General features: G+C 48.2%; 1 protein-coding gene across 2 annotated transcripts in view; it reads left to right on the forward strand.

Moving 5' to 3' along the window:
• Positions 1 to 9,518, forward strand: part of IGDCC4 (immunoglobulin superfamily DCC subclass member 4) — a 32,849-nt gene extending 23,331 nt beyond the window's left edge. The window contains exons 11-20 of one of the 2 annotated variants that reach the window (XM_080930777.1): positions 213 to 449; positions 522 to 623; positions 2,107 to 2,290; positions 2,867 to 3,012; positions 3,139 to 3,309; positions 3,440 to 3,577; positions 4,838 to 4,943; positions 5,413 to 5,641; positions 6,179 to 6,343; positions 6,797 to 9,518. In XM_080930777.1, coding sequence (XP_080786903.1) covers positions 213 to 449; positions 522 to 623; positions 2,107 to 2,290; positions 2,867 to 3,012; positions 3,139 to 3,309; positions 3,440 to 3,577; positions 4,838 to 4,943; positions 5,413 to 5,641; positions 6,179 to 6,343; positions 6,797 to 7,213 — 1,895 coding nt within the window. In that variant the 3' untranslated portion in view covers positions 7,214 to 9,518. The remainder of the gene's footprint in view (positions 1 to 212; positions 450 to 521; positions 624 to 2,106; positions 2,291 to 2,866; positions 3,013 to 3,138; positions 3,310 to 3,439; positions 3,578 to 4,837; positions 4,944 to 5,412; positions 5,642 to 6,178; positions 6,344 to 6,796) is intronic. The other variant, XM_080930778.1, reaches the window with a different exon arrangement.
• Positions 9,519 to 11,774: the final 2,256 nt, after the last annotated feature.

Raw genomic sequence — 11,774 nt, forward strand, 5'->3', positions numbered from 1 at the left:
AGGCGCTCCCTGATGTCTCTCGTGCATGCCCGGCAGTCGCGCCTGCACAGCTAACATGCGGAGCTCAAGCCCACCGGGAGGTGGCAGAGTGGAGCAGTAGGGAAAACCCAGGGCACAGCTGTGCCCCACTCCTGCCCTGCACGGCTCACCTCCCTGACTACTTCACTCCTCATTCTCTTCCCCTTGTCCCCATCATCTTCCTCTGCCCCCAGTCCCCTTTGCCCCTGCAGAATTGAAGGTGAGGGCAAAGATGGAGTCCCTGGTGGTGTCATGGCAGCCGCCCCCTCACCCCACCCAGATCTCTGGATACAAACTCTACTGGCGAGAGGTGGGAACAGAGGAGGAGGCAGATGGTGACCGCCCCGCAGGGGGCCGTGGAGATCAGGCTTGGGACGTCGGGCCAGTGCGGCTGAAGAAGAAAGTGAAGCAGTATGAACTAACCCAGTTAGGTGAGTAAAGCTGGGCTTGGGAGGGTCATGGGCAAGCTGAGTGGAGGAAGATGACCCCATGGCTTTCCCCAGTCCCTGGCAGGCTGTACGAGGTGAAGCTAGTAGCTTTCAACAAACACGAGGATGGCTATGCTGCTGTATGGAAGGGCAAGACGGAGAAGGCACCCACACCAGGTGAGGAGGAGACAGGAGGGGTCTCAGAGTCCCTTTTTCCTTTTCCTTTACCAGCCAGCAGACAGTATGAATGCCACAGCTACCCAGCCTACCCTCCTGGGCAGGAGTCCTCCTGCCCTAGACACGCCCCTCATTCTCAAGTTGAGCAGAGTAAATGGGGAGAGTTTGGAAAGAGAAACTCCATGTCTGATGCGTGATTCCTGGCTCTAATTTTAACCTTTAGACAGTTTTGGGTTTTTTTTTTTTTTTTTTTTTTTTTTTTTTTTTTTTTTTTAGATCACATCCACCTATACCACACGATCCATCAGATTATCCCATACACTGTCGCTGTCTTTAGACACACCAGAAGAGGGCATCGGGTCCCATTACAGATGGTTGTGAACCACCCTGTGGCTTCTGGAAATTGAACTCAGGACCTCTGGAAGAGCAGTCAGTGCTCTCAACCTCTGAGCTAGCTCTTCAGCCCTATCCCATAAATCTTAAGCAGGGTAACACAACACAGTAGTTTGTCACCTTGACGATCCATCCTGACAGTCAGAAGCCAAGAGACCTGGGTTCTCATTCCATTTAGTTCATATTTTCATTCAGCAAGTATTTTACTAAGTATCTACCACATGACAGCTCTGTTCTGGAAAATTAGTAATGAGCAAAATGAATAAGGCATCTACTCTCTTGGGGTTTATTCTATGCTAATAAACATTTGTTATCACCAAATAGTATCCACTGTCCCAGACAGCTTTCTACCTGCTTTGTAAGTATTAACTAATTCAACCTCCTAAGAGCCTTTATGAGGGAGCCAGTGAGATGGTTCAGCAGGTAAAGGTGCGTGGTACAGGCTATCTGACCTGAGCTTTGTTTCTGGGCTCCCCCAAATTGTCCTCTGACCCCCACATGCACATAGCAGCACACTCACTCCCTTCCCTCCACACAACAAATACATGTATGATTGAGAAGTAACCAGTGATTAAGAATTTTAAATAAACAAATGAAAAAAATAGAACCTCAAGATGTAGGTGCTGCCGTCAGGTCCGTATAAGAATAGAAAATGGAAGCACAGAGAGACCACACAACTTCTCTAAGGCCACAAAGCTAGTAAGCGGCAGAGATAGAGTTTCAACCAAGAGCCTGGCTTCAGAGTCACAGCATGCTTTTTCTGTCACATTCTCATGAGCAATGGGATGTGTCACAGTCACTCTATGTGTGATCTTAGCTAAGATCACCTTAGTTTTGGGGAGGTTCGGTTGCAGCAGGAATAATGCCACCCAACTCACAGGATCAAGAGAGACTTGGCACCAGCTATGATATCACACAGATGTAACCCTGCACTGGAGAATCAGAGGCAAGAGGATGAAGAGTTACAGGCCAGCCTGGGCTACTACATGATGAGATCCTGCCTCAAAGATAAGAGGGGAAAGGCCAAATGAAACCTATTGAGACTATGAACATCCACCCACTCTCTCCGCACTTGGATTTTCCCCTCTAGACCTGCCTATCCAGAGGGGACCACCACTGCCTCCTGCCCATGTCCACGCAGAGTCAAACAGCTCCACCTCCATTTGGCTTCGGTGGAAGAAACCAGACTTTACCACAGTCAAGATTGTCAACTACACTGTGCGCTTCGGCCCCTGGGGGCTCAGGAATGCCTCCCTGGTCACCTACTATACCAGGTATCAGCAGGGGGATGGCAGCTGGAATGGTAAACTAGTGGGCTCAGCTGTGGCAAGGGCATACCAGGATTTACACAGATGTCTCTTTCATGACTGCTGACTGAGAGTAACAATAAGAGAGAGTTTTGTGGTCCCATTCCCTGATGACAGAGTGTGTGGTCACCCTTCAGTGAGAGTGTGATGCCAGATTAGAGGTGCCCATCCATTGGCTGGGACCCTGCCTGACCATCATGGAGAAGATAGCTTAAGGAGCTGCTGGTGGGATTGAGAAGATGTCTTGTGAAAGCCAACAGAGAGATAAACTAAACTGAGGATAGACATTTCAGAAGCGATTGGTCCCTCAGGTGCAGAATAACTGAAGTTAATTCAGAAAGGTATCCCAGAGGAGAGAAGGATCTGCTTTGGAGATTAGACACGGAATAGCATATGTAGGATCTCTCTGTGGTTTGCCTGGCTATGTGTGGGAGGGGCCGTTAGCGGCCCCAAGGAGCAGCTCCCTCCAGGGTGGGGCCTGGCTGGAGGCAGGGGCTTATGTCTGGGGTTCTGCCTGGCTTGAGGCCTATCTGAGGACACTAGACCTATCCCTTCTGGAAGCTCTGGAGAAGACATCCTCATTGGCGGACTGAAACCATTTACCAAGTACGAGTTTGCAATACAGTCCCACGGTGTGGATATGGATGGGCCTTTTGGCTCCGTTGTAGAACGCTCCACCCTGCCTGACCGTGAGTAGCCACTGCCCTTTTCCCACATGTGTCACCATTTGCTGGGTCCAATGAAGAAGAGGAGGTTGTACCCTCATCCTCTAACCCTTAGTTGAGGTTGTGTTCACCCTCTCCCCTGCACTGCAGGGCCTTCAACACCTCCTTCTGATCTGCGTCTGAGCCCCTTGACACCATCCACTGTTCGGTTACACTGGTGTCCCCCCACGGAGCCCAATGGTGAGATTGTGGAGTATCTAATTCTCTATAGCAACAACCATACCCAGCCCGAACACCAGTGGACACTGCTCACCACAGAGGGTAAAAATGCCCACCTCTTTGCCCTTTTGCTCTGAAGGTTTCTGAGATTGGGGGCTGAAGCTACTGTTTAATTGGCTTATCTGTGGTGCTTTGGCCTACCTGCCACCCTATTGCCCACTTCCCACTACAGGAAATATCTTCAGTGCAGAGGTACATGGTCTAGAGAGTGACACTCGGTATTTCTTCAAGATGGGAGCTCGTACAGAGGTGGGGCCTGGGCCCTTTTCCCGTTTGCAAGATGTGATTACTCTACAGGAGACATTCTCAGGTACCAGGCAGGAGGGAGGAGGCCTTTGGGGAAACCTGAGGTCCAAAGACCCCTGGATTGGCTCCCAAGGCCCTGCCTTCTGGAAATTACATTTCTTTTACTTTGGAGCTTTGGGAGTGAGGGATGGGGGAGCAGTGGCAGCTTAGTAGAGGGACTGTCATTGCTTTGAGGGGTATTTTATTATTTTATTCTCTCTCTCTCTCTCTCTCTCTCTCTCTCTCTCTCTCTCTGTGTGTGTGTGTGTGTGTGTGTGTGTGTGTGTGTGTGTTTGGCACAGTGTATATGTGAAAGTCAGAGAATATCAGAGTTGGTTTCCTAGGGATCTTGCTTTCCTTGGAGGATTGGTAAGCTCCTGAGTTCTGTGAAAAAGAAGTAGACAGCAGACTGGATAGACACTCACAGGGTTCAATTAAGATATAAAATGAGAACCTGAGCCTCTTATTAAAAATTATTGAAGATATGCAGATGGGCCAAAAGAAGAAAAAGAAGATGGGCCAATGGGGCATTAACCACACATAGGACCATGGAGCATGGGGACCTGAGTTCAAATGCCCAGCATCCATGTAAAAGTTGGATGTGGCTGCTTATGCTGCAGTCCTTGCTGAGGAAGCAGAGACAGGAGGTCTCTAGGGCTGAGAGTAATTTGAGAAGGTCTTGTGATGTGGACCTCCACAACGCACATACATGCCCTTGTGTACCTCCCCACAGAACATATACAGACATCACAGACATGTGTGCATACACACTACACCTAGAGCCCATCTAGATTATACACATATACACCATGAAGGTCCTTGTTGCCAGGTGGAAGACTACTTCACTGAAAAACTGATTCTACAGAGTCCAGTTTTGTGAAAAGAGGCATGTGGCATATAGCAGAGAAGACCGTGGTGGACTCAATATGAGGCCTAGTAAGGTCTTGTGGCTTTCTATATTCCAATCAGAAGGGAGTGAGCTTCTAAGCCCGGTGTGGTGGCACATACCTTTGACCCCAGCACTTGGGAGGCAGAGGCAGAGGCAGGCAGATCTCTGAGTTTGAGGCCAGCCTGGTCTACAGAGTGAGTTCTAGGACAGCCAAGGTTATAAGAGAAACCCTGTCTCAAAACTAACTAACTACTAACTAATGGGGGGGGGGCGAGAGAGCGAGTGGGAGGATCCCAAAGGGGAGACTAAGGTTAGCAGTGTTCCACAGAAGCCCTCACCTCTTGTTTATGAGCACTGTGCCATACTGTCTTTGAATTGCACTGTTCTCTCCATCAGACTCCTTGGATGTGCACTCTGTCACAGGCATCATCGTGGGCGTCTGCCTGGGCCTTCTTTGTCTCCTGGCCTGCATGTGTGCCGGCCTACGACGAAGCTCCCACAGGTGAACCAGGGAACCACTGAGACTAAGCGAGTTACCAGGAAGGGCTGCAGGACAAAGGAGTGTGTGTTTCCCTGCTGCCTCTGAAGTCCCAATCTAGTTAGAGCTATGGAGAGGGAGTGGAGCTCAGTGCTACATTTGCCCCCATGTGAGGCCTCCATCCTCAGTAGCACAAAAAACAAGTTGATTATGTATTAGGATTTTGAGATGAAGGATTGGGGTGTTGTTCTAATGAGAATGTAGCCCCAGCCACCCCTCTCTAGTAAGAGCAGGCTGAGCTACCTGTGGGCTTTCCTCATAGCTTCCTACTGGAAGCTTGGATGGGAAAGCTCTACATTGCCATACAAGGAAGGGTACCATTTGAGGGGTCAGACTAGATGAACTGTGTTCCTTCCTTTCTGGTTGGTCACACCACACCAGGAAACCAAATCCACTTTTGTCTGACCCATAGCTTTGTTCCTGTTGCTCACAGGGAAGCCCTCCCTGGACTGTCCTCCACAGCCACCCCTGGGAACCCAGCACTCTATTCAAGAGCTCGGCTCGGGCCCCCCAGTGTCCCCACTGCTCATGAGTTGGAGTCCCTTGTGCATCCCCATCCCCACGACTGGTCCCCACCGCCTTCAGATGTGGAAGACAAGGCTGAAGTGCACAGTCTTATGGGTGGCAGCATTTCAGACTGCCGAGGCCATTCCAAGAGAAAGGTGAGACTGGAGTCTCAGTAGGTCAGAAGCTCACATGGACCCATTTCCAAATCAAAACCAGGGAGCACAACTTGTGATGGTAAGGTGCACACCAGGCCCTGAGCCATCTAGAGAAAGCCTGTCCACTCTATCTGGGAGGGCCCCAGAGTTGTATTTGCTAGAGCACCCATACCTCTCCTCACTAACCTAGTATGGAGGAAAGCTGGTCGCTTTTGCTGTGGCCAAGTAGGGCTGACCCCAGGATAAGGTGAGACCCTGTAGGTCAGATCCTCTGGTGGCACACCCTGCCTAAGTGGACAGTCAGTCTTCCCGTCTCTCTACTTTTCTTTGCAATAAGAAAGAGTCCACCAAGTTTGGGAGCTTCAGATTTTGTACATCAAGTGTTGTTAGGGTTATGACTCTGCCCTTCCTATTCTCCCTACCTCTGTTCTTACCCCTGCCTGGAGGAGAGGCATTAGCATGGAACCTATCTGGAGATAACAGGGGTCCACAGGTCTGGACCCTGCACAAGCATACTATCTTCTTTCTTTTTTGCAGATCTCCTGGGCTCAGTCTGGGGGGCCGAACTGGGCAGACTCCTGGGCAGGCTGTGAGCTGTCCCAGGGTAGTGGTTCAAGGCCAGCTCTAACACGTGCTCTGCTGCCTCCAGCCGGAACTGGGCAGACGCTGCTGCTGCAGGCTCTAGTGTATGATGCCATAAAGGTTAGTCAATGTTGTGAGAGGAAGGGGGAAGCAGGAGGGAAAGGCCCTATGAATTTCCAGGGACAGAAATGTATTTGGAAGACCTTGTAGCTTCCAAAGGGGAGTGGGTGTCAGGAAGCCAGTTTGGAGCAGTCCATTCTTTACCTGGACCTAATGGCTCATAGTAGACTTACAGACTATCTGAAGGTGGCCCTAACCCCTCAGATATGATCAGTGCCTCCTGCTCTTTATGAAGGTCCCATGTCTAGTACTTTCTTATAGCCTGAGTGAGGGCAAACATATGTCATTCTGTATTTCTTGCCTCTGCCAGAGGCTGAGTATCTTCTTAGGTGGAATACTGCTTGTATTGTCTAATGGGGAATCAGCATCTCCCCACCCTACATATGTCTGATCATTTTTCTGAAGACCATTCTCAGTGATGTTCACCTAGCCTTTTGTTCTCCACTCTGTCAGAGCAATGGGAGAAAGAAGCCATCCCCAGCATGCAGGAATCAGGTGGAGGCTGAGGTCATTGTCCACTCTGACTTCGGTGCTTCCAAAGGTTGTCTGGACCTCCACCTCCAAGACCTGGAGCCTGAGGAACCCCTGCCTGTAGAGACTTTGCATTCCACCTCTGGGGTTGTGGATCTGTCTCAAGGAGCAGACTGGCTGGGCAGAGAGCTGGAAGGGTACCAACCAGAAACCACTGGGCCAGAGAAGCTCACTTGCTTGCCAGAAGTGGCCAGTGCCTCCTGCTCCTGCTCAGACCTCCAGCCCAGCACTGCTGTAGAGGAGGCCCCTGGGAAAAGCTGCCAGCCCAAAGCCCTGTGTCCTCTAGCAGTCAGCCCAAGTCTTCCCAGGGCCCCTGTCTCCTCTGCTCAGATTCCCTGAGCAGAAGGCTGATATGGCTCAGGGACATGACATACATGGCCACACGTGTGTATGAGAGATATCAATAAGCCCTTTGGAACCTCTTAGGATCCTTAGGTTGGGGTGGGGGAGAACTTTACTCTTTCCCCTACCTTCTGCATCACATATGTGATACAAGAGAGACTTGAGACACAGCTCCATGTGATAGACATGTGTGAAGTCACATGTGTGCTGGTTGAACTGGGAAACCTCTCCTTATGTAGCAGTCACTGGGGTCTAATTGGCCCTCCATGGATGGTGTAACAATTATCAGTACCAGCTCTTTGAGCTTTAGCCTTGTCACCTAGCCTTTTATTACACTCTGAGAGTGTCTCCAGTGCTGTGTCTACAAAGACAGTGCCAGTCCCTCTTCTGTCAGCTGTGCTGAGCCGAGTGCCAGTCAATGCCGCAGGCCTACAACACAGCAGCCTGCAAGAGCATGGCTGTCATACATACCCCTGGCCTCCTAAGGTCCAGATGGCTGGGTGAACCCAGCTTAGCTCCCCTCTCCTTTGAGCAGCTCTGTACCTAATTTTGTAGTCTGGGAAGTGCCTGGTTTGGGAAATCTTTCTCCCCTGTCCCTCTTTGCCCCTTCATTGTTCTGGTGATCTGTCTCATGTCATCTTGCTCCCTTATCCTGGTGTCCTTCTCTTTCCCATGATGCCCCTTATTTCATCACTGCGGTTTTCATTTCTGTTTCCCATGCTTGTCTTTGTGCCATGTGTTTTTTGTTCCTGAGTTCAACCTATGCACCCTTCCCTAACAACATGACTACCTCATGTCTGCTTCAGACCATAGTGTGACCCCTGGGCCCCCACAGCTCCCCTGCCAACCACCTTCCTGGGCAGATGACCCACTCCAGGTAGATCTGGAAAAGACTTTGTAGCTTCCCTGGCTGCTGTCTCCTTGGTATTGAGATGGGAAGGTTTTCTATGGAACCGATGAATCCAGGCCATACCAGGGAAGCCTTCAGAAGGAGTAGGGACTGAAACCAGAAACTGAATAAAATGACTGCTGCCCATCTGCACAGAGAAGTGGGTTGTGCTTTTGACATGCAGTCCTGGCTGAAGCTGAAGGGGTGAGGAAAGGGGAGTTACTAGAGCTGCAGTGGCTCAGCTGACCCTGGAGCTTGGAACCTAACTGGATTCAGGGTGGCATAGAGTTTCCTCCAAATGCACAGGAAAAGGGTGGCTGGTTCATTTTGCTTTATCTTTCTTTACACTGAATCCTAAAATCATCTTACCACACAGGGCCAAGCCTGACTGGTATTTCCTGAGTCACAAAAGCCATATCATCTCTTTGATTTTTCACCTCAGCCATGTTCCAGGATTGTCAAATGTGGGATCTGTGCTCTTTTGCTTTCTGTTTTAACTGGCTGGCACATCAAGCATTAACTCTGGCTTCTGGGCCAGATTAGAAATAACTGCTTTATCTCTCCTTTAAAAAAAATGTCTGTCAGCAGAGTTGCAGCTCCTGAAAGCATGTGCATTTACGCTTTGTGTGTCACTCATATTCAACCCCACCTACATTTCCTCCTCCTCCCTCCCCTCTTCAGCCAGCCTATGATAACACTAAAGATTATTAATGCTGGTTTCATATCTCATTAAAGACAGGATTGTCACTTGGTTGTCTATAGCGTTCAGAGTGGCCATGGCCAGTACCGTCTGTTTGTTTCTTCAATGCTCTGAAGGTCAAAAGCCTTGTTTTGTTTTCCTTGTTAGATTTTTCCTCCCTTGCCTTGAATGAAATAACTGTTTAAACAGTAGGCTCTTAGCATCACACCACATAGTCATTCCTCATGTTCTTGTTTAACAAGCATTGAGGTTCTGGTTTAAATTAAATAGCTGCAAATGAGACAATAACCCATTAGGCTGGGTGGAAATTTGTTTCTCAAAAGAAAATAAGTAATAAATCTGGTATCTGTCTATAATTCACAGTTGATAAGAAAGTAGCCAGTACTCACTAGCATTATATACGATTTTGGTTCTGAGCAACTGGGGAGTGGTAGACTTGTGACTTTGTAGCAGCAGGTTTTACTAGGAAAGAGTCTGTTGGCCTTTTACAGGGTATTAATCCCTCTGTTGCTTACCATGGATGCCTTAAGTTCTTTTTGCGTCTCATTTAAGAATCTCTCTTTTGTGGAAGCATGACAGGAGCACTCGACACTTACGTGCTCACTCACTTCCTGCACTGCCTCTGTGCTGGTTTATTAATTGCACTTTCCAGCATCTTGCTTTCTCTTTACAAATATGATATTCTTTAGTGTTACACTAAGGCATTGATCATGCATCTGTCCCTGTAATGAATTAATAAACTATTTTCCAGACATGTTGCTCTCTCTCTTTTAACTTTAAAGATTTTTGTATGCTGGTTTGCACAGAGGTCAGAGCACTTCTGATCCCCTGAAACTGGATTTTTCCAGTAGCTGTGAGCCATCCAGCATGAGCATCGAAAACCAAGAGCGATATGCACTAGTAACCACTGAGCCACCCCTCAGCCTCATGATATATTCTATCTGGAACCAACTGACTAGAGTTTCCTCAGTCTTCCTGGCCCAAGAGGTTTATTTCCTGCCAGGATAGGTAACAGTAAATTTTGAGAGTAGAAAGAAGATGGGCCCAAGGAAAACACTAAAGCCTCAGCTGGACATGGTGTCTCTTGTCTTTAGTCTCAGCGCTCAGGAGGTAGAGGCAGGTGCATCAAAGAACTCCTGCAACCTCTTTCCCATTCAGTAAGTATGTAGGAAACACACATGCACATAAGCATACATTCTCATAGACATCACACACAGATACACACATATTTTTTTAAAAAATTCTAGTTAAGAAAAGGGGACTACAAATGTCATTGTGCAGTTGAAAACTTTCCTAGCGAGTGTAATGAGTGTTCACTTAAATGTACACACAAATACCACATTCATCCTTCTTAAGTTGGAGGGATGTATCAGATCCCTGCCAATCCTTTGAAATGGTGACATGCATTGTGGTCCATAGATGTGTTGAGCCACATCATAGCTGACCTGGGATGTACCTGCCATCGGCGCATCCTTAGGCTCACCCTGCATGCATGCTCTTCTTCACAAATATCCTCAAGTGTGTTCAGTCTCAGAACTTTCCATGCTCAGACCGTACTCCACATCTCAGGATCACAGCTGACAGCTGCCCTCTGCTGAACTCTTTAAGGAGCCTAGAAAATGCCTTTTCAGTGGAAGGAATCATAGGCCTGTCACTCCTAGGACCATTCCTAAAGTGACTGGTGGGCCAGACTCAGAGTTAATTGACAGATCATACAGAGAGATACTGCACTTTTTGCATGTAGCAGAATAGCCATTTTTTGGCATATCACTCTCAGACCAAGGGTTGTGATAAAGAATTAAACACCTGTCAAGATGAATTTAAAATGATAGCAATTCAGGACACCAAATTGACCTCTCTGGAGTCCAGAACATGCAAATTAGGGGTGGTTAATGATTCAAGGCCTACAGGAGGGCCTTCCAGGATGTTCAGCTCTAAAGATGCCCCTTCTTCAGTACTACCTTCCCTGTTGTCTGTAGAGGCCTCTCTCTGGCCCCTCCTTATCGAGCTCAGCAGACTGAGAGACTGACCTGCCCACGCTGTCCCAGCACTGCGATGCAGATGCCCCGGCGAGGGTTTCTGCACCATTGATACTGCTCCTGCTGCTATTGCTGCCACCACTTGCTCAAAGCCTGGGTGAGCCCAGACTTAGAACCCAGACTAGAGGAGTGGACATGGGAACACTACGGGGACCTGCCCTAGGAACACATGATGTAGGGACCTGGTGGGACAGCAAGCTGAGGGCACATGGAAACCTACGCCAGGGCCAGTAGTTAGTGTTAAGGTGCCAATCAGGTTTAGAGTAAAGGTCAGGTTCAGGGTTCAGGGTTAAGGGTTAGGGTCAGAGTTAAAGTTTGGATTCAGGGTTAGGGGTAGGGGTAAGGGGTTAGGAGTTAAGGTTAGGGGTTAAGGTTAGAGTTGGGGAGTTAGGATTAGGAGTTAAAGTTAGAAGTTAAGGTTAGGATTGGGGTGTTAGGGTCGGGATTGGGGTCAGGGTCAGGGTTAACGTTGTTAGGGTTAGGGTCAGGGTGAGGGTCAGAGTCAGGGTCATGAAGGCAGAGAAGGGAAGAGGGGGGCAGAGGACAGAAAACACTGGCATTCTTCAGGCAACACTGAACTGTACCGTACAACATCAAGATTACCAAATGCTGGCATGTGTCAAGCTTCAGGCTTAGGGACTAACTATTAAGCTAGTTAAATAATTGTTAGATCAAAAGAGGCACAAAGTCAAATTCTTCTAGCTACAAGTTTTGCTATCACTGCATTATCTTTTATAAATTAATACAATAGTGACAGTGCTTTCTGTAATTATATAAGTTTATATAAAATATTATTATATGAAGCTTTACATACATTAGCAAAGTCAAATTAGCTTTGGTAAGATATATGAGAATCTTTAACATTTAGACAATTTTTAAAATAGCACTCCTTCAATTTCTTTCTTTTTCTTTCTCTTTTTTTTCTTCCCT

This window comes from Micromys minutus (genome assembly GCF_963924665.1).
Source record: "Micromys minutus genome assembly, chromosome: 16".
NCBI classification, from domain to species: domain Eukaryota; kingdom Metazoa; phylum Chordata; class Mammalia; order Rodentia; family Muridae; genus Micromys; species Micromys minutus.